At 49.4% G+C, this 23,022-nt stretch overlaps 1 protein-coding gene across 1 annotated transcript; it reads left to right on the top strand.

Annotated features, from left to right (window-relative positions):
* Nucleotides 1-5,235: 5,235 nt before the first annotated feature.
* RASL11A (RAS like family 11 member A) lies at nt 5,236-18,321 on the top strand. The gene is made up of 4 exons (XM_032956500.2): nt 5,236-6,014; nt 10,080-10,136; nt 11,632-11,708; nt 15,486-18,321. The coding sequence occupies exons 1-4, from the start codon at nt 5,852-5,854 to the stop codon at nt 16,029-16,031; spliced, it is 843 nt and encodes a 280-aa protein (XP_032812391.1). The 5' UTR covers nt 5,236-5,851; the 3' UTR covers nt 16,032-18,321.
* Nucleotides 18,322-23,022: the final 4,701 nt, after the last annotated feature.

Consider the following 23,022-nt stretch of genomic DNA (forward strand, 5'->3'; position numbering starts at 1 on the left):
CAACAAACGAAGTCGGTCACTGCATCGTGCGCTTTCAGATGCCCTTCGGCGGCCGTCTGGAACACTCTTCCTTCCGATATTATGAAGCCACTGTAGAAATGCACTTGTAAATTTAGCTGGAAAACTAATTTCTTTAGAACTACTTTTAATGTGTAGTTTGTTGTCCTTCCTCCGCGACCTCCGATGACCACGATTGGCTACGTACGGTGGGAAAGAAGTTCGACAAATATATAGACATGGTCACCTCACACGATCCTGTGAATGCAATAACCGATGTCTCATGTCTGGTGCAATTAAGTTCATGATGATGACCAGACCAGATCATAACTCCAAATGTGGTTAGACCATAAAGTTAGTACTCATTTGTCTCTCTAATATGCCACATAAACCTAGAGAAGGCCCATGCCACTGGGCTTAGCTACTCACTAAAACATGTCTCGGTCATTGGTAGGCTGGAGTAGGTACGTAACAAGGAGCCATAGCCACCCACAGCAAGATGTACACTTGATGGCGTGTGCCGGGTGTGGAAATATTGTTTGGGAAAGTCATACGGACGCGGCTGAAATGAAGCCCTATAACCCATGCCAACGTCATGCACCGGTCCATGGGTCAGCGTGGACTATGGGCGAGGACTTGAACCCAGGTCATTGGGACAGTGGCAGGATGCGTGAACAATCACGCCACCGTGCAAAAGATGAAACGAAGATCCCCCGTGTAGACTTAAGAGTCTGCTGGGGCAAGTGCTGTTAGCGAGCGCCTATGAAGGCCAACACGGCGCAGGAGGGGGTGGATGACCAGCACCACCCTCGGCCGCCTTTGTATCCCCAGTGGCGATGTTTACATACCGCAACCAGGTACTCGTTTGAGCCTGAGTCGACCTAGGAGAGGCCGGCCCAGGTCCGATTCAGATAATCGTCGCCCGGTGTTGGCCGTGAGCGGGAATCGAACTCGGGTCACCGGGTTCGGACGCAGAGCGTGACGCTAACCGCTGCGCCGCCGCTCCCCCACAACGGCACCGTGCAGAGAGCAGACAGGGGGGGGGGGGTCACGCGCAGCAGGCACGCGCGTGACATGCCAGGGCGCCTAGGTCACCAATTCACCTTAATACGCTTTGACGTCACGATGAATGGAATGCTTTAATAGAACACGAAAAAGCGATCGAGCCCTCTTCGGAGTAGCAGTTTGAAGCCAAGGAGGAGAAAGAAATGAAGTCGTTTGGCAACTGCATAAATAACGCAATAACAAAAACAAGAACCTCGCAAGGCCAATGGAAATAAGCGAGTGACAAACGTAGCAAGCGTTATTTTAACTGTTATTTAATTAGAAACTGTTATCGACATCGCAACAAGTTCATGGGAATGCAGGGGGGGGGGGGGGATATCGCTCTCCCATTGCAGCCACTGGAAATTTAATTGTAGGTACAAGTTAATTGTAGGTACAATTGAGTTGTAGGTACAAGTGAGTTGTAGGTACAAGTGAGTCGTAGGTACAAGTGAATTGTAGGTACAAGTGAGTTGTAGGTACAAGTGAGTTGTAGGTACAAGTGAGTTGTAGGTACAAGTGATTTGTAAGTACAAGTGAGTTGTAGGTACAAGTGAGTTGTAGGTACAAGTGAGTTGTAGGTGCAAGTGAGTTGTAGGTGCAAGTGAGTTGTAGGTGCAAGTGAGTTGTAGGTACAAGTGAGTTGTAGGTACAAGTGAGTTGTAGGTGCAAGTGAGTTGTAGGTGCAAGTGAGTTGTAGGTGCAAGTGAGTTGTAGGTACAAGTGAGTTGTAGGTACAAGTGAGTTGGTGTGCTTTGGCAGGACACGCCGCCAGGTGTGACGATGACACCACAAGGGATGGTGTCCCACCGTCTCGAGTACGGCCACTGTGGAGACGAAGCGACGTCGCGTGCAGGCGCGAGGTGAATCAACGTGAGACTACATTTCAGGGAGGGCCTTCGTCCAGAAGCGGATTGTCTCGTGGCTGCTGCTGCTGCTGCTGTGACGTCAAATTTCCTCATTCAAGATGTCAGTGATGTGGGTACAATACTGCGTTTACAATTTTTTTAAAAGGATATTTAATTTTTTTACGTGACCAATTCACGCATTACTCACTGTTAAAAACAACACCCTCAGCTATTAATGGAAAGTGAGGATGCTCTCTGCATTCTTCCGCACACTTGACCGGAGCTGTCAAAGGTCATCGTCGCGCGCGGCGAAGTGTGAGAGAGTACCCTTTACAGGTCATCTCCGAATTCCCAACTCCTCTCATTTCCTTCGTAACCGCGATTGTCGGTCGGCCAAATACAAAAAAAAATTAAAGACAAATCTACGAGCGAGAAGCGGCGGGTAGCAGACGCCGAGGGCATCACGAGGTGTTTTTGTTGTTGTTGTTGAGGCCACGTTCTTCTCTCATGAACCAGGTGGCAACGGATGCCGATCGCGCTGACGACGGATCCATTCAGGGCCCAGCCGCCTCACGTTGCAGTCGGCCCATTGCAGAGTCAGGAGCCGGCAGATGGAACGCGACGCGGATCATTTGCCGATGCAGCGTTGGCACATTGGCAACAACGAGCCCGATCGATCAACGGCAACGCGCTCAACGCGTCCGTTAGTCGCACGGTCGTGAAGAAAGACGATGTAAACAGGTGACGATTTTCTGTTCAAGGCCCCTTCTTCTTCTTCTTCTTGTTCTTCTTCTTCTTTTCGTATACATCGTCGCGAGCCATTGCCGGGGGGGGGGGGTGGGGCAGGACTGGGTCACTCGCCACTGATGTTAGCCGTCGCCTGGAATCAAACACACCTCGTCGTCGTCGGGTACATAGCACGATGCGCTAACCACTGCACCACCGCTCTCCCTATGTACTCCTGCTGCCCGATTCGTACATCCTGTTTGTTGACTAATAGAACAGCATGACTCATCCTATTCATGACGTCTTGAGTTCAAATGCCATTCTTGTTTGACCGAGTGTCGTCATTATCTTGTCATCATTACCATCATCATGATCATCATCATCTTTCAGGGGTAGATAAAACGAGGACAAAAAAGTGTTGAACAGCCTGGATTCGAACCCACACTTTCAGTTTTGCCAGTCGAGTTGGCTCTGACCCAATTTAAATAACGGAGGAAATGCGATGTATACGAAAACAAAGATCCCCCGTGTAGCCTTAAGAGGCTGTTGAGGCAAGTGCCGTTAGCGAGCACCTATGTTTACACACCGCACCAGGTACTCATTTGAGGCCGAGTCGACTTAGGGGAGGCCCAGAGCCGGTTCAGATAATCATCACTGGTGTTGGGCATGATCAGGAATCGTAAGCGCAGCACGCTAACCGCTACACTACCGCTCTCCACAAATGCGAGTGTGTATTTGTATATCTTAGTGCTGTTTTTTTTTTTACAGCCAACGTGTCAGAAAACATCCTGCGCTGGCTAGGGGGTTCGCGCGGCGTTATTTACGCAAACTTCCTTGCGAGCAACGCGTGACTCAGCTGCCTTGGCCTCCCAGCGCCGCGTGCGAAAATGTTCCCTTTGAATAAATACAACGACGGCCACGATAAAAAAACCCGAGCCTATCTCATTCCTCGGGAGTCTGAGCGTTTCACTTCCCTCCACCCGCCCCGAACCACTCCCCATTACTGTGACCGTAAACTAAACTCCGGAACAATTTTTGTTTTATTTCACCAGGTAAGCAAGCGACGACGTCGCTCTTTTTTCAGTGCCGGATAACGCTCGCTCGCTCGCTCGCCCCCACCGCTGCCACATCCTCACTGCCGTGCGCCGCCACAATTCGCCTGGACACAGGCTGATCCGGTAGCTCCATCTCCACGGTGGACGTCCTTTCGTGCTTGCTCCCTCCTTTGGCTGCCATTCTAAACTGACACTGAAAACTACGACGGGTTTTTTTTGTTAATAGCTTCATAGCTTATTTTCTCATAAGCGACATGGCTATCACAAATGACAGCGCAAACAAAGTGGATTATCATTCGGATATGTACAGCAGCCAAATACACTTAGGTGCCCGTTAATCTTAAATGTGAAGGGAAACACCGGATTACACGGATACAAAATCCACGCGACCATGGAGAGAGAGACACGCAAGGTGGCAAGATCGGGATCGAACCCGCAACCTCCTGTATACCAGGCGAGGGAGTTAACATCTCGCCACCGCCGCACCCCCTAAAAACCATACCCCAAATGCAACACTTCCGTTTCTCGGCATCATAAGACTTGTCCCCTGAAAAGCAAGACGCATTCACAAATGTGTGCCCTGCTGTCATTTAATTCATACAGATCCGCTCTCACGAACGCATACAGGATTTATGACCCACCACACACCAAATGTAGCTTTAATATATAAGGAGAAAGATGCGTGTTATAATCCGGATAATACCATAGTTTTAAGAGACGACTTAACTATTGAACCAGATGGCACTCCATATACGAATTACTGAATCCATCTGTTCGGAGCTTTGAGTGTTTCCCCCTTCCGTACGAATGTCGAATTTTCTCCGAGTAACCCACTCCGCTTTTCCTCCCACTCCGTGACCCGAAAATTAACTCGATCATCATATCTCAGAAGCAAAGGTGATTTTGAGCATGGTTATTACTAACATGGGTGATCGCCACGAGGGCTTGCCCGGTGTTGTAGGTGTGCCACTGTCAGTTTGGCCATGGCATGGCCGTGTTGAGAGTCGTCCCCCTGGGTACGTTGGTCTCCTCCTCCCACGTTCAAGCCAAACAATGGCACGAACAAAATTAATGGCTATGGCCAAACATCCCAGGACACACTACCCCCCACCCACCCACCCACCCCCCATAGCATCTGGAAACTCGGAGAGGCTTTCTTGGGTCAATAACAGCCGTGACTATGCATGCATACATGAAATGTGCGCTGTGCATTCGGCAAAACACAAACACGTGTCATACTTGTCAGTTACAATTATGGGACGATTCTACAGATGATACAGCTCAAGATTGAAAATGTTGAAATCCTGAACTAGTTTGAACCGAATTTCCTCAAACCATCCTCCCTCCAAACAAACCATATTTAAGATTGGTTCGCATACACAAATGCGCTTTGCGCTTCCAGCTCACTCTAAGCACCGTAAATTGGCGTGGGTTGCGAGCAGAGGGAAACTGGATTCGTGAATTCGGGGGTGGGGGAGGAGAGGGTTACAGAAGCCATTGGCTGGGGAGAGACAGGGGGAGAGGCGGGCCCCGTGTGCCGAGCCTCTTAAAGGCAGCTCCACGCATTCTCGTGGCCTCACATTTCACAACAATTGGCGCGCGGCGGGGAGGGGGTGGTGGTGGGCTGTGCCGAAACTTAGTCGTGAAAGTTAGCTCAGCAACAATAAAGTCGTAACGTCGCCAATTCATATCTAGCACTGCCGCCGCCGTCGTCATCATCGATCCCCAAGCCATATAAAGTCGTTCTTTCTTTTTCAGCTTAACAACAGCGAGAGCCGCGAAATCATCGCTCGTCCGGCGCGTTTGCATGTACGCAAAGAAGCGCTGCGTAAAAAAAAAAAGAGACACCTGTTTTTTGTTATGCGTTTCTGTTCTTCGTCTTCAAGGCGGAAAGAAGTTCGAGGACAGTGGCCCCGAATACACCGTGGGAAGGAGTGAGGAGCCGTGCCGCTTGAGGTTTTTTTTGCGGTGTGTCTCGGGCTGAACGATAAAACGAAGTCGAACTTTGGACAGAAGTTGAGGAATTCTCTCACGGCAAGACAACCTTGGGCGCTTGTAGGCGTCGCGGGCGGTCGCGGTTTGTAGGCGAGCGGCAGGAGGGGGAGGTCAAGGCGGGACAAGACAAAGGGCAGGGCAAGGCAAAGGAGCAAGGGAAGAGGGGGCAGGGCAGGTCCCCGGGCCATGCGGCTCGTCGCGGCTATGTCTGGCCCAGGCAGCGGAGCCAACTCGTACCTTGCTCCGATCGCGGAGCACCAGGGGGGCCCTGCGAGCCCCGAGACGCCCGGGGGGACGGCGCGGGACGTGCGCATCGCGGTGCTGGGAGCCGGGGGAGTCGGCAAGACCGGTGAGGGTCTGAGAGGGTGAGAGTCTGGCAGGGTGAGAGTCTGGCAGGGTGAGAGTCTGGCAGGGTGAGAGTCTGGCAGGGTGAGAGTCTGGCAGGGTGAGAGTCTTAGTGGGTTAGAGTGTGAGAGGGTGAGAGTCTGGTAGGGTGAGAGTCTGGCAGGGTAAGAGTCTGGCAGGGTGAGAGTCTTAGTGGGTGAGAGTCTGGCAGGGTGAGAGTCTGGCAGGGTGAGAGTCTTAGTGGGGTAGAGTGTGAGAGGGTGAGGGTCTGGCAGGGTGAGAGTCTGGCAGGGTGAGAGTCTGGCAGGATGAGAGTGTGAGAGGGTTAGAGTGTGAGAGGGTGAGGGTATGGTAGGGTGAGAGTCTGGCAGGGTGAGAGTCTGGCAGGGTGAGAGTCTTAGTGGGTGAGAGTCTGGCAGGGTGAGAGTCTGGCAGGGTGAGAGTCTGGCAGGGTGAGAGTCTTAGTGGGGTAGAGTGTGAGTGGGTGAGGTTCTGGTAGGGTGAGAGTCTGGCAGGGTGAGGGTCTGGCAGGATGAGAGTGTGAGAGGGTGAGGGTCTGGCAAGGTGAGGGTCTGGCAGGGTGAGAGTCTGGCAGGATGAGAGTCTTAGTGGGTGAGTCTCTGACAGGGTGAGAGTCTTAGTGGGTGAGAGTGTGAGAGTCTGAGAGGGTGAGAGGATGAGAGGGTGAGAGTGTGAGAGTCTGAGAGGGTGAGAGAGTGAGAGCGTGAGAGAGTGAGAGGGTGAGAGTGTGAGAGTGAGAGTGTGAGAGAGTGAGAGTCTTAGTGGGTTAGAGGCTTAGTGGGTTAGAGTGTGAGAGAGTAAGAGGGTGAGAGTGTGAGGGAGTGAGAGTGTGAGAGAGAGTGTGAGAGAGTGATAGTGTGAGAGTCTGAGTGGGTGAGAGTCTTAGTGTGTGAGAGAGTCAGAGTGTGTGAGAGGGTGAGAGAGTGAGAGTGTGTGAGAGAGTGAGAGTGTGAGAGAGTGAGAGTGTGAGAGAGTGAGAGTGTGTGAGAGAGTGAGAGAGTGAGAGTGTGAGAGAGTGAGAGTGTGTGAGAGTGTGAGAGAGTCAGAGTGTGTGAGAGTGTGTGAGAGTGTGAGAGAATGAGAGTGTGTGAGAGAGTGAGAGTGTGTGAGGGAGTGAGAGGGGTGAGGGTCGCAAGGGCGTGTACCGCACGGGTGTTAGGAACGGGTTCAGAGTTGGACGCGACCAGCACACTCACAGAACTGTGTCCCATCACCGACCGCCACAAATCTGCCGTGTGGTTAACTCGCCGCTCGCACCAAGTGCAGATTATTTGCGCACCGCGATGGGTCGCCGTTTTATTATCTGTGGACATTCACAAATCAGACCCTTTTCACAATTTCCGCCTGTACCCCAGTCCCCTGTGTACGGCGTTGTCCTCTGGTTTATAAATCGGCTGCATGAGCACGCTCGTCGATGTGCCGCCGGTGTAGCGTGCGACAGGCAGCATTGTTTCCATTGCTGACTGCACAGCTTCGTGATAGTCAGTCGTGGTACAGTAGTTGTTCTACGAAGGAAAGCTGCAGCGATTTTAACACCGTTTGTGTCGATATTTTAACCGACATTGGAATGATTTAGCGATTTCGCGAATGAGTGGTTTGGCTTTGGGGGTCGGTGATGCGGCCTAGTGGGAGCGCGGTCGCCGCGCGTCGTTGCAGAAGTTCGCGGTCTCAATCCAGCGGCCGCCCTGGTTATTACTGCGCCTGTGTAGTGGCCATAATAATAAGAACACTACGCACCGCCTGCTTCACGGTGGGTGTTAACGATCCCCTGACGGCATTCGCAAGAGCAGCTCATTGTGTGACGGCGTCAGCAGCGACATTGCCCCCCAAATGTCAGACCAATGCCCCTGGGTCACTCTTGGAAATAAGACTCATCCTGGTCTCTGGAGTTCTCACCCGGTTACACAAAATAAACTTGAACGTCGTATGGGAGGGCCCCAGATAAAACTCATGGACTGCCCGATGCTGATTACACCTCGTAGCCTCACGCCTACCACACCTGGCGAGTCCTGTTAGTCACTTATACCAGCTCTGACGAGGCTCAACCGAGCTTAGATTCCAACATCTGACGGTATCGTGCGCATTCGGAGTGATTTTGTGGTGGGCAATTGAAATACGTTTCCAATTTTTTTCCCTTCTCTTCTTTAATGTTTCGAACTTTGGTCACGTGACATTGACCTGAGCTTGAGCTGCCTGACCAGGTCAGCCTCTCCAGAGAATGCGATTTGAGAGACCTGAGGTCATCTTTAACGCCAGCGCAAGGTGATACACGTTGTCAAAAACGTGAATGCACAAATCACCTGCGTCTGTGTGGGGGCGAGGGGATGCAGGTGTGCACAATTACAGCCCTTTTGTTGAATCCACTGCTGGATGAGGGCCTCCTCCGCATCACGCCGGTCACGAGGAATATTTCACAGGTGAAGGCACAGACATGTGGATGGGGAGCATAGTACCGTACCGACATTTATTTTTCTGCACTTGCCTTTTGCTGCCAAAGTATCCCCGTGGCCTATCACGCCTGTTTCATGCACGGCGGCGGTCGCCTATCCGAGCACTCCCCAGGCTCAGCCCGGCTTAGCTTCTGAGGTGTGACGTGGCCACGCCGGCGTTCCGAGCGATTCAGTCACATGGAGCGGTTGTGGCTCAAGAGTCATTTTCATCACTGAGGGTTGATGCTTTCCATATTTTGCGATCTTTAGAGTCTCTCATGGCATGTATCCCACCAACTAGAGCAGTTGCCCACCCCTCCCCCCCCCCCCCCCATAATTTTGACAGGGTATACAAACCATATGCCATGCCCCCTCCCACCCACTGCCTCCTTCAGTTATCTTCATGGACCTCCTTGACTCTACATATTTCTTATTCCATCACAGCTGCTTATCCCCCACCACCACCACTCGCCACTCGCCCCCACAGTCCCACCCACACACCTTACAAACGTCTTCCCACACACCCAACTACTCATGAAAAATAATACTAATACAAGGTGATACACGTATAGATACGCCCACGGATTTCTAAAGAACCATCTCTTACTTGATTCTCGCTTCTCCAATTAGCACGGTTGGCTACGTACGGTGCGAAATAAATTAAACCCACGTGCATGCATGCATGCATACTCAACAGCCGATTGTGAAAGCGATGGCTCCCGCATCTGGGGAGAGTGGCGTTAGACTATTTGATGTGTATTGAGTGTGGTTGCAGACACACAGAGGATTTTAGACCTAAACAAAGTATTCACTACTTGCATGCCTCTGTTAGAATCAGAATATGTATTTACACTGGAGGAATCCGGTTATGTATAAATTGATCAACCAGCTAATTAGTGAGTATCTGACACGAAGTGAGCAAACGCACGCAAGTTCCTACCACTCTACATGACAATATAGAAGTAACCACAGTTCTGATATAAGCAACGTCTATAAGCAAATTCTGATACAAATTCTCATACAAGCACACTTTCATTTTTGCAATCGGCAACTGTTTTTTTTTTCTCATAACAGTTGCTGACCACAGTGCCAAAATGACCCATAATGCTTCAGCAGCCAGTAACAAACAGCACTACCGAGGAGTACAAGAGATGAGCAGTGAATGCGTTTCTTTGAATTGAGCAAGGTCATGACAACTTGCAACTCTCCCCGTGGCAGAGTGGGCGGGGAAGGAAACGGAGAGATGTGACGGGGAGACGATTGGAAAAAGTCGAGCAGTGCGAACAAAAGAAGCAGAAAGAGAAGTCTGCGTGGTTTCTTCTTCTTCTTCTTAATCTGCAACGCGGTGATAACGATGACGACGACGACGATGACGATGATGATGATGATGGTAACTCCGATCTGAGACGCACGCAAAGTTCGTGCGCCGGATCGCCGACGCAAGTCAGGGCACAAGTCAGAGGATGGAGATGAACACGGAGGACGCGGCGAACGGCGCAGCTGTGCCCACCCGCGAGCGGCTGTGCTTACATCGAGCTCTTACTCTGCGCAGGCACTTCGCGATGCACGTCTGGTGTCCTCCTGACGTGCGCCCCTCGCTTGCGTTGTCTCTCCCGCAGCGTTGGTGGTGAGGTTCCTGACCAAGCGTTTCATCGGCGACTATGAAGCCAACACCGGTGAGTTTGAGAACGCAACGCCGCGTCCGCGCCACCCACCCTGACGCAAAGCTCGCAGAGAAATGCACCCGGGGGCAGTTGAACTGAAACAAGCGTCACGTGACGTGACACGTCGGAGCATTGCGGAGATCCGCGCGCCTGTCATTCAACAGGGTCCTCAAGTACGACGAGTTGCTGGTCTCAGCCCGATCGTCAATGGCCTTCAAAGGACAAAGATCCCCCGTATAGCCTTAACAGACTGTAGGGGCAAGTGCAGTTACTGAGCACCTATGAAGGCCGTAACGGTACACGAGGTGGTAGGTGGCCAACAATCACCCCCGGCCGCCCTTGTCTCCCCAGTGATTATGTTTACACACCGCACCAGGTACTCATTTGAGGCTGAGGCGACCTAGGGGAGGCCCAGGACGGGTTCAGATAATCGTCACTGCTGTTGGCCGTGAGCGGGAATCGAACCGGGTTCATAGCGCAGCACGCTAACTACTACTTTACCGCTCCCCACAATGGCCTTCAAGCACACACACAAAGCACCCACCATCACATTACATTTGGTTCTGCGTTTAATTTGCCCAACTTCCAGCTCCGTAAAAATATATGTACGGATAAAAACATTTCTCTCGGGGGCAGAAGTCACTTGGAAGGGATCTCAGAAGTAGTTCCGTCAGATCCACTTCTGTGGGGCCGTCCTCAAGCACAAAGTGGTGCCCTGCTCTACGACAGATCTGAACGGACACTGAGCCTCATGGCGTGAAGTCGATAATAGCTAAAAAGCTCCCCCGTATAGCCTTTAACAGACCGTTGGGGCAAGTGCTGTTAGCGAACATCTATGAAGTCGATAGCACAATGGTGACAACATCGTTGGGCTAGAGAGTGAATGAATGGACAGAGGAGGACCTGACCAACTGATGCACGCTCCTCAGGCCTGGCTTTTACCTTCGCGGTTGCAAGAGTTGGAGAGTTTGTCGACTTACCCCCATGACGCTTACCACAGCATTCTTGCCATTCTCGTCGCAGCGTTGATATCGTAGCTCAGTGATAGCGTACGATTGTTTAAAGCCACTTTTTTTTTACATGCTGGGCCTGACAGCGGAGATTAATGTGCGAGAATTTCATCACCATTAGTCACACTCTGTCCACGGCATGATCATCAAATCTTTATTTAACCAGGTCAGAGCTCAACGAGAACATAAGTCCAAATTTCAAGGGAGACTCAGGTCACAAAGCTACGGAATAACACGTGCTCTTGTATACATTCACAATTCAAAACCAGTATTCAAGATCCAACACATACAACAGGTCACAATAAAGCAGCGTAGCGGCTAAACGCAAACTCTCACTTAGTTCTCATTTCACAATGGATCGATGCATGTTTCACGATGTCTTCCAGAACCTATTGGTACATTTTACTCCGTTGATTTTGAGATAGATGGCTGGCTGTGTGGCGATTGACCCAGGTACAAAGATGCTCATTGGCCCTTTTTGTCGTTCACTCCCAAAGGTAACCTTTACACAAGGCACGTACAAGTGGATGGAGAGCAGCTTCTGCTGCAGATGCAGGACACGCCTGGAGTCCAGGTACGGACACGAACACGCATCCCGGACAATTTCAGTGTCATCGTATATAGTAAGGGGCGGCGACCACAATAACAAGAAGAGCCATTTCTTTTCGAATTTGGTAAAAAAAAAATAACTCAATATTTCAAGAGCCGCGATGCCCGTGGTGAATTTGAGACGGTGGTCATGAATACATCATGGTCACGAAGCAGTCCTTAAAGAGGTGTACGCGACTCCGGGTCCGCAGGTTGCTGACCCCTGGTATATACCTTTAAAAATAAAAGCAACTCTCCGACGCATTTCAGGGTTGGTACTGCGTGTTGTTTCGGCGCGACGTCCGACGGTTCGCTCCCAAATCTCGTCCTCAAAGACGCTCCCCTGCGCTACAGCTTCTTTGCGAACCGAATCGAGGTCGGGGCAAAAACGCCGGGCGTCGCGCAGACCATCACGCGGCGCGTGACCCCCAACCGACACGCCGGAGAGATCCGCGCAGCACCACCGCGGAAATCTGCGCGGTGGGGCCCGTTTGAAAAGTTTGTTATGGGCAGCAATTTGGGACATTTCCCCACCCTCCCCCTCCCCCCCCCGCGCTAAGTTGATACGATTGGCAAGCGTTAATGGCCTCTTACAGAGAGCCCATTTATTTATGCGCAGATTGCAAATTCTGACTTTAACCTCCGGCAGAAAGTCCCGCACACCTGGCCGCGGACAGACGGGACCGGCTGCTGCGTCGGAAACAAAGAAGGGCTCTGTTTGACCGCGGCCAACGCCGCAATGCAGCGGCGGCTTAGCTTGCAACTGAAACAAAGCGCGTTGTTGGGTTGGACAATACTTTAGCTGTGCACAGCCTAGGGCCGATGAGGCCCCCCCCCCCGCCCAACCCCCTCTTTTACAGAACATCGCACACTGGGCCAGCATATTTATAGGGCTGCCATCCAAGCCATACACACCTTCCTGTAAAGTACATTTTATATCGTGCTCAGCAGTTTCTGAAAGAAGAAAAAAGTAAACATGCGCCCCGTGCCCAAACGTGGAAATGAAACTTGGACACTGCCCTCCCTATATTCCATTCTGAAAACTCCACGTTCCTGTGACAGGCACCAGTGTTTCAGTAGGTTATGATTTAAAATCACAATATTCTTTCATTGGCAGGCCTAGTGCTCTTCTGACACGCAAAAAGGAAATTAATTTTGCATGCAAATTAATTTGAAAACCAGCAAAACATCGGGAGGTGTTTTTGTTGGCGCGAATCAAAGGAGTGAGCACAGGCATAGAGGCAGGCATTAATTTAATAACAGACACACAATCTTTACGAAGTGCTTCATTAAGATGTGGCATTGTGACCTGAACAACACTTCTCTCTTATAATACCAGCCACTCTTGTTTAGCCCTTTTGTCAATCCACTTTTGGATGAGGTTCTCTCCACACCATGCCGGCTATGGGGATCATCCGACCATACTTCAACATACCGCACAGTGCGGGTTAGCGGAGGTGGGGGTAGCATAGACACGGGAACATAGACATACAGTACAGCAGTTTTTTTTTTGTTGCACCTCCCTATGCTGCCCAACTCACAGCGCTGCAGCTCAATTCCAACGTGTGTGTCCACGTTTGTCACCCATCCAAGTAAATCGCCAGCCTCAACCCACGCTGCTCAGCTTCTGAAATTCGACGAGATGTGGCGGCGTTCCGGACGATTTGTCCATAGGCTTGCTCAAAGTTACTGAACGAGTAAATGGACACCGGGTGACAAGGGCATACAGGCGGGGTCCAATAGAGTTGCTCAGAGCTGGGCGCACGACACGGTCAACCAAATTTTAACCCCGGTCGCAGCGTGTGAATGGCGCGCATTGTGCACAGATCGGGGTTATCGAGGCTTCGAAGGTAAAGGCGATGGGATGTAGCGACGTTGTTAGATGTCGGGGCCTAGCTTCTTACGCAAGCGCAAGGATGCAGTTGGAGCCTGCCGCTCGCCAACTGTGGTAGAAAAATGGTGGGTGGGGGGAGATTTCGTTGGCAGTGCCTGGTTTTTTTTGGTTCGGTGACGTCGAAGCTGTGCGAACAACGTAACGGTGCTCGTACAACGCAGCGACGATGGCTCAATGTATCAGCTGTACATATTCAGGTCGTAAAATTAACGTATGTCCTGCAACGCTTATATATATAAAACGAAAAATATGTCCAGTAAAGCGAAGACGAAGCCGATGTTCTGGAACGATGAGTGCAGTCAGCCAGCCGTTCATTGTACCGGATATATTGCACCCCCCCCCCACACCCGTCTGGTTGTCGAGTGTGCGTCTATGGTGTTTATTCCCATCGTAAAACTACGATAAACCAATATCAATGTGTATTTGTGGAAGAAATACACGCCGGGGAAAACGCTCGTGGTATAGCAAGCGGAGGGCGCAGCAGCGTCCTCGTGTCTTAACAAGCAGAATGTTGTGACTGCAGCAAAGATATTGTCATCGTTGCCAGTCGACAGCAACCGGCAAGCTTCAGACTCACGATGACAACGACAGACTTCTCAACCCTGTCCATTTTAGCGGTAGGCTGCAGATATTTACACCCCCCCCCCCGTCCAATTTTCCACACGCCGATTCTCAAATCTAATCATAAAAATAATAATTTAATCAATTATATATGCATTTTTTTTAATTGTCAGCGGCAAAAGGGGTTCAAAGGACAACAGCCGATTGCCTATATGGATAGGGTTGGAAAGTACGCTGTGATGTCCTTTGCTGTGGTTAAAATGTCTCACTTGCTAAAATGTGGCGGGCCCCAGCTTGTTTGCCATGTATAGTGATGGTGTTTATTCCAATCACGAAACTACGATAAACAAATATCAATACCCTAATAAGCAAATCGTGCGCAGTATGGCAGTAGCATATGGTGGTTAGCATGGGCCCTTGTGCAATGAATTTAGTTGGGCCCCTGTCTAATGCACATACGCATGTTGAAATTAGTTTAACACAAAGGCTTTCGCGACCAATATTATCCATAATAGGTGTGTGGGTTGGATGGCGTAAATATAAATGTGTCGTTAAACCCGCCACCACTCGACACAGCCAATCAGTAAGGTTTCCAATTAGTAATCCATGTTGTGGTTTTAATCTCCAACAAACCGGTGTGCTATACTAGTAACAAATTGGTATGTTCTGTTTTACTTGACAAACCTTACTTGTTGGCTGTCAGGTGGTGGCTGGTCTAACGACGCATTTACATTTACACAATCTAACCCAAAAAACTTCTCTATTATGGGATGTTGAACCTGTTTTTCGCACCCTACGTAACCAACCGTGCGAGCTTTGTAGGCCCACGTTGTAGTCCTACACCTGGACCCCCTGTCAGGCTCATGGGTCTCAGTGCAGGCTTCACTGCCGATAGCTCGTCCAATGCAGGATGGCACCGCACGTTCTTTTCATTGTTGTTGTTCGCCTGTGTCTTCCCACTGGCTGGGAAAAAGCCTCACTCATTTTCTTCGATTCCTCCCTTTCCTCAAGTTATTCGTGTCCAATGGAGGCCTCCGAATTCTCAGATTTTGTCTCGCTGCTTCCATCTCTTCTGCTGCTTTCCTCTGCTCCCTTTTCCTTCAATTGGTATCCACCCATTAGTATAGTAACGGCAACACCGCACACTAAATACACGTGGGGGTTATTTGTTGGGCCCTCATTAAACTTAATGGACGTTCGCCTCCCACATCGGCTTTCCTGTTTGTGCCTGGTAGGGGGGGGAGGGGGGAGGTCGAAACCTCGGTGTTTACGTGGCCCCTGCGTCCACCCCCGCCCCCCGACGTGCAGGTCATCGGCGACACGCTTTGCTGCCACGAGGTTGTGTCGCGCTCCTTCCTCTGGGCCGACGCGTTCGTGCTGGCCTTCTCCGTCACGGACCGCCAGAGCTTCCGCCACATCCGCCGCCTCTACGAGTGCATCTGCCACGCACGGGGCCAGCCCGCCGCCGTGACGCCCTCGCCCGGCACGGGCCTCCCGCAGGGCCCCGTCGTGGCGGTCGTGGGCAACAAGACGGACCTCCTGCACGCCCGGCAGGTGGACGCGTCGGAGGGCTGGCACCTCGCCAACGAGCTGGGCTGCGCGTTCTACCGAGAGGCCTCGGCCGCCGACAGCTGCCACGGCGTCGCCGAGGCCTTCCTGGGACTCTTCCGCGAGGTGTGCAAGGCGCAGGCGGCCGGGAACGGTGCCCGCAATGGCGCCGGCGGCGGCACCGGCGGCGAGAAGAGGAAAGCCAGCCTCGTCATCCCGCGGCCAAAGTCGCCAAACATGCAGGACCTCAAAAGGCGCTTCAAGCAGGCGCTCACCTCCAAAGGCAAGATGGGATCGTCGTTCTGAGGTTGGCCGTGCGAGGAGAGACTGCACGCGATGAGACTCGGCCCGATGCCACTTTTTTGTACAATGGAATTTCCGAAGCTGGGACGATTGCTCGTCGGCTACGCTGAAGAGGTCACGTTCGTCGCTTTGTGCTGAGAGCAGGAAGAGAGGACGTCGTCGTTGTACTTCTTGTCATATAAGGAAGTTTTTGGCATTATGGTGTTCAAACCTTTGGGTTGGATTTGTTGAAAAGTATGTTCCGATGTTAAACATAGGACTTGTGTATATAGTTTTGATGAAAACCCGAAAAAATATACTTTCCATGACTCCATCTCTGACCTTTACGATGCTTACATTGGCTGTCTCCTCGTGCGATTTAAATCAGACGCAATCACTCGATTGAGGAAACCGTGACAGTTTAAATGTTGCACAGGCCAATGTTAGGGAAAGCTTATGGGGCATTCTTTAGTAGGTTTACCTGAAGCATCGACACACTGGTGTTTAGAGTTTAAAAGGTGAGTGCGTGCACACAAGTGCAGAGGGAGTTTACAGCATCAGAGAAAGAACCCATGGCCATCTGAAGATCATTAGCCAAACATTCTAAGATTTCACTCCCTTTGCGAGTATCTCTCGGTTATTGGCAAAGTTAATTGTGGGTGGCAAAACAGTGTCCAGATTTTGAGAAATTATGTACGGATATGATCCTACGTCATTGCAATGCGTGCGTGTAACTTAATATAATGAAATAGTGACAAAATAGTGAACTTTTCATGGATACAAAATATTGACGCACGGACGACCTGATTTCGTTTCGGAAACATTTTGTCGTGCAGTGTTACGTTTCAAGCACGTGCTATTTTTGGTTAGTTTACATACAGCGTCGAGCAGTAAGTGCAAGCACATGTTCTAAACAATAATCGGACTTTCTTGCTCCCTTTTATGGAGAGCCGCGCGCTATAGCATGAGCTTATGCAATATTGGTACAAAACCCCGGGGCCTTTTTAGGGAGGTGAATGAAGTAAAAGTAGAGCCCTCGCACCAAATGCGTGGAGTCTGATATTGACTCGGTGTTGCCCATCTTGTGTGTGCAGTTTCTATTTCACGAGCACAAGCAAGTTTGTATTGGTAAGCTGGTAAGGTTGCCATAACGATCATGCAAACGTCAAGAAATCTGGCATATGTATAGCAGACTTGCCGCAGGTCATCTAAAATGCCTGTGAGGCTGTGGGGGGGGGTGGGGGGGGGAGTTGAATTTGGCCATTTTAATATGGGGGGGGGGGGGGGTTGGGAGACGGAAAATTGAGAAATAATTGGTTGGTTGTGTACACCCAATAAAATGTTTTTTTTTTATTGAATATAAACTATACACATTGCACTTTTGTGAGGTACGGATGCTTGAAGGAAGTTTCTGTGCATTGTGTGTGCTTTTCTGCAACTCCTTGTCTAAATGTTTTTTTTTTTTAAAGGACGGTGTGTTATTTATAAATCATGGCCCAACTGAGGGTGTTCTTTTAACAAGACGACGATCCGTTGTGGATTTTTGAAGGCCAAAAAAAAGCAAGCACGTTTTTGTTTTGTTGCATATATTCTAATAATTTTTCTGTAAAATATTCCGAGAGGTTTTTTTTTTTAAAAACACGTGTTTTTGTAGAGATTTTGTACGGTATGGTTCTCTAAAGCAACACGAAATCCTTGTACAGTATTTAGTTTTTGTCCCGCTCAAAATCACCTATCGCTCTTTCCGTGTGTACTTTGTGAGCTCCTGAATCGGCCTGTGTTTGTCTCGAGGGTCTCTGTGTATGCTTTTGTACGTTTTTTTTGCGCGCCGCTCGCCAATGCTTCCTTTTAAAAAAAGTTTTCATTGTGGGTGCGCGTATGTTCGGGTGCGCGCGTGCGTGTGTGTGTGTGCATGGTTGGGTAGCGGTGGCGTGCCGCCCCACGAACCCGGCCACCCAAGTTCAATTCCCGCTCACGGCCAACACCGGTGACGATTATCTGAACCGGTCCCGGGCCTCCCCTAGGTCGACTCGGCCTCAAATGAGTCCCTGATGCGGTGTGTAAACATCACCGCTGTGGGGACAAAGGCGGCCGGGCGTGGTCCCGGCCACCAACCCCCTCGAGTGCCGTGCCGGCCTTCATAGGTGCTCACTAACAGCACTTGCCCCTACAGTCTGTTAAGTCTGTACGGGGGACCTTAGTCTACGCGTGTGCATGTGATTTTCTTTCCACCCCATTCTTGAATATGGTCCAAGCTGCCTGCCCTTGTCTTCTGAGCGAGAGCCTGTTTAATAAAAACAGCTGTTAACTTAAACTACTGCTGCCTTATTCAAATTTCTTCCCCGCGTTCGACTCTAACAGTTCAGAAATGCGATTCATAACAGACCCCTGCTCCTTTTTTTTTAAACGCTGCCAAGTACAATTCACTGCAAGTAAACGAGTGGCGTGGGCCACATGCATGGCTTGATGGCCAAAACAAGAGACTACCCCGACCACATTACACAGGGCCCAGGACTTTGAAGTCTGAATTCCATCCCGGCTGAGTTGCCAAAACAACGGTCGCATAAACGCTCAGGCTTTGTCACAAAATTACTTCTCGTTATTTCTCATAACCTCTTCAACTCTGAGGCACATTTTACGACGACAACAAAAAAAACACCACGCCGTGTGAATTTTAATTGTACAGAGAAAACTTGAACAAAAACTTTACCCTTAGCTATTAAGATGATCTTTCACAAAAGATCTCAAACAATGTTGCCCGCAAAGTCACCGTTTTTAATATATATTTAAGGCAATGTTATTGACACATTTGTTTTGTTCATTGTGCTCGTAATTCGTGTAGACAACGATTAGATCATACGCAGCAATAGATCCTTCGCAACAATGTATCTTACGACGCAACGAATATAAATAATGAAATAGATAGATAGAATGCTGATGCAATGCTGCTGGCATTATTCACTCCCAGAAGGCCTTGGAGCTGATGGGCTGTTAATTTTTTTTTTATTTTTAGGTCGAGAGACAGATATCATTCACTCAATCTTAATTTTCTGTGGCAATGTCGGCCTCAACAAAGTAGGCACCAGTGCATGTTACGACGGAACGGTGCCGGGGAACACATGAGCAACAGGAATGAGAAAAGGGAAATCTATCACGCCCTCAGTGGCTAACTCCCACTGAGCAAAGTCAATTGCAGCCGCGCGCAAACTAAATATATATGTTTTTTTTCATCAAGGAGACATGTTGTCTGCTTATTTGTTTTGTTACATAATAGAATTAAAGCATGGACTTTATTGTGGAAATATAAATATGTTGGCCACGAGGAGTGCAAATTATTTTCCACCTCCCCCGGAGATTTGACTCAAGAGTAAATGAATACTCGTCTTGGTTTTTTTTCCAATCTCTTTTTGGATTGATTCTCGCATTTTTCTGTCTAGCTTATACATTTTTCATTGTCCCAAATATAACATTAAGCGGATAATTTGCGTACTCAGTAACTTGCATGAAACGATATATTTTGTTGTACGTGCCATTCGGTGCGTGTATCTCTCCACTCATTTAAAATCGGCCAAAGCTAAACCCCCGATTAGTACTTTTGTACTCTTGAGCGATTAGTTTCGATCTTCAATCAGTGAACAAACACTGAGCCACAGTGCGCACGCGGGGTGGCACAATTTGTGCACCGTGCTCCATAAAGTACAAACCATTGTCGGCTCAAACCCTCGCGCCTTAAACCCTCCACGCGAACACGGAGCTAAGTGGATTAAAATGCTGCAGTTATGAAATATATCCCTTGGCCACGGGAGGCCCTTTTGGCTCCCACCTTGTTCGCGTGTTTTTTTTTTTTAACGTCCCCTGCTGCTCTCCCCAAAAAATGGGCGAAGAAAGATTGGGCCGAGTCGGGTGCGGGGCAAGCGAAGGTCTACACAGGGGGGGGGGTGGGGGGCCTGCGCAGAGCATTCCCTCTTGAGACCCCCCGCTGCCTCAGCATTCGCCAAGCGAAGTGAGTGCTGCAGGGCGCTGCTCCACTGCGCGTTCCGCGAGCTCGCCCACAAAACGAGGCCCCATCACCTTGCCTGCGGGACAAACCCCGGGCTTATTGTTATTATCAGCCACGCGCGAGGTCGATTGTCAAAACTGCGCAGCACACCGCGATGAAGTTCAACACAATACCACTGAGAGATAATCGGGACAAATCAAATCCTGCACCCCCCTCCCCACTCCCAACACAGATGGCACATTTCCTTACTGTCCAAGGTCAAACTCAGACAGTTGGCAAACCTCCCCGCACAGCACAATTTTTTTATAACCGTGTAAACATTTTCCGAATGTTCACATACGTAGCTCATACTGGCTGTGCCTGGGTCACGAGTGCTCCTGATAATTTAAAAGTGGCTCATTCTAAAGTGCCGCCCTGCAATTTCATTCTTCTGTCACTGCTGGGAGTGATGGACGGTCTAACGAGCGCCTCTAAAAGTGTATTTTGGCCTACTCTTCCACGCCAGTCGGATATCTTGGAAGAGGTCAGCGTACCCATATTTTATCCCACCACACCACACGTCACTTGTCGACCAGCTAACGATGGTGTACGCGTTGACACTGCTGCGTGGACACTCGGAGGGGGGGGGTGGGGATTGAAGATATTTCCCCCCATTGCTTCAACTGTCCCGCCAGGAAATCAAACCGGCGACTTTTGTATATCAAAAAATTAAAATAGCTCATTAAAATCCAGGTCAATTAAAATCCAGGTCAATTAAAATCCAGGTCAATTAAAATCCAGGCCAATTAAAATCCAGGTCAAGAGTCAAGCCCAGCTGCACAGTTTATGAAATGAGTACCGGCGTTCTTGAAAACTTGTCGAGGTAATCTCGTGGATTGATCTGTCCCCCGCCATAGGCATGTGGAAATGCCATGCTGGTTCACGGCTGTACATAGGAGATGAGCACGCATGCAACATATAAAACTACCTTTGACCGGAAAAGTGAAACTAATTTCACTATGGTTGCATTTTTTTTAATGCTAAGTCGCCTCTGAGATATAGGTAAGTTTTATATTAATCTTTCACCTTATCAAACATCAACGAGTAATTTACGTGGTGCTGCATTTATATATGGGGTTTGTCTTTTTTATATATATAAAATTGCACGATTTCCTATGCACTGGGCGATAATCCGTCTCTCTGCCAAAACCGGAACAGCTCGGCCTTCCAGGCTCTGCTAATAACCTGTCTAGACGAAATACAATCTTTGCCAATGCCAAGTGTTTTTTTTTCTGTGCGCTAATTCCTGCGGCTCGCCAGAGGAGAGACCGACGGAGACAGCCCACAAACGGGCGACGTACAGAAGACACGGACAAGATGAAATTTCATCTTCGACAGTCAAGAAAGGTCACGCGAAGGTCAAAGCGATGGCAAGGTAGCGGCCGTGACGTGCTCGGCAAACACTCGCGGCTTTGAAGCGAACCATTTCCCAGTGTTTACTTTAGTCAGGCATTTCATACAGTGCATGTCATTTCATACAATTTCTCTCCAGCGTTGCGCGGAAATGAAGCCCGTTGCAAAACATAAACAGCGCATTTATCGCGATTAGCCACATTAAAAGGGCATACATTCAAACAGTTGTTTTTGAACATTATCTTTCCCATTTCAACTTCAGAGCAAACAGCATAACCCACGCACATACTCGGTCGCTTGTTAACATTTTATGAAAACAAACATTTTAAATTATGGGTTTTGTTTACAGGCACCTTGTGACCTTGACATTTGCAATGGTATCTTTAATTTCCCCCGCCCCCCCCCCCCCCCCCCATAATTATTGTATATTCCAATAATGTTAGGTGGCTCCCACGGTGCAATGGTTGACACACACCCATATGATTTACAATCGCCTGATGCGACCGTTTGAATCAGTGGGGCAAGTTCTTCCACAACCCCTCCTCGGTACACATCGAGTCAACGGGCAGGTATCGTGTGGGGCAGGAAAGTTCCCACCTTTTCCAAAGACTTCTGGTCAGGATGTAAGAGTAGGCCAAATACCCTCTGAAGCTCCATTTTAGTGGAGACCCTTCTGTCAGCATTGACATGGGGAAGAAAATTGCAGAACCTGTAACTTTACCACTCATGCAATTTGCATTATATCCGAGAATAATAAATAAATGTCCGGAGCTCTACAGCTCGACATGCATCACCCTATGTCAGAGAACGGCCGCAGAAGAAAACAACTTCTAAAATAATCTCAATAGACATTTTCTCAAATTCACACTATGGGCACACTTTGTATATGCCCTGCAATGCGTGTTTGTTTTAAGTCTCGGAGCTGTAAGGTAGACAAAATAAGTGAAACTACAAATGTAATATTCAAGTTTTGAAGCTTTCGTGACTGCAAGGATTCATACTCTTTGGTTTTATTCGGTAAAGTCACGTAGGTAAAACAAATTAAAATAAAATAAAATAAACAATTAAAACACGACGTTTCGGAGGCAACGCAAGCTTCCGTCTTCAGGTGGGACCAGCCACAGAAATGTAATATTGGTCTTCGGGTGCAGTCATTTGTGACTCATCTACACTTCAGGCCCTGAATCTGGTCACTTGAGAGACTAAACTCACACCAATTTTCCCCCGGGCAAGCACGTGGAACCCTGCCTCTATAAGCCTGAGGGATGAACCACTACATTATAACCAATTCCATTATCACTAAGAATTGAATGAAATTACCAAAATACATTCATTCACTTTAACATTTACGTAAAAAAACGGTGTAATCAAAATGAGGAAAAAAATACATATTTGCCACACAAGTTGGCAGAAAGACTGCACTGCTAATGTAGAAAATAACAGAGCCGTCTTGTCATTAACAGCCCAATAACAAGCCCCGCTTGCAGCTTGTTGATTCAAAAGCAGCCCGTCCTCGCTGGCCATGGCTCTGGCCAGGAAGGGCACTGGTCAGGTCGGTGGCCAGGCTGGCGAATGGCCCAATGTCCACCCTTTGCAAAAGTGAAACTCGACGTTGCAAAAGCC

This window comes from Petromyzon marinus, chromosome 18 (assembly GCF_048934315.1).
Source record: "Petromyzon marinus isolate PM22_M1 ecotype Great Lakes invasive population chromosome 18, UKy_Petmar_22M1.pri1.0, whole genome shotgun sequence".
Lineage (NCBI taxonomy): Eukaryota > Metazoa > Chordata > Hyperoartia > Petromyzontiformes > Petromyzontidae > Petromyzon > Petromyzon marinus.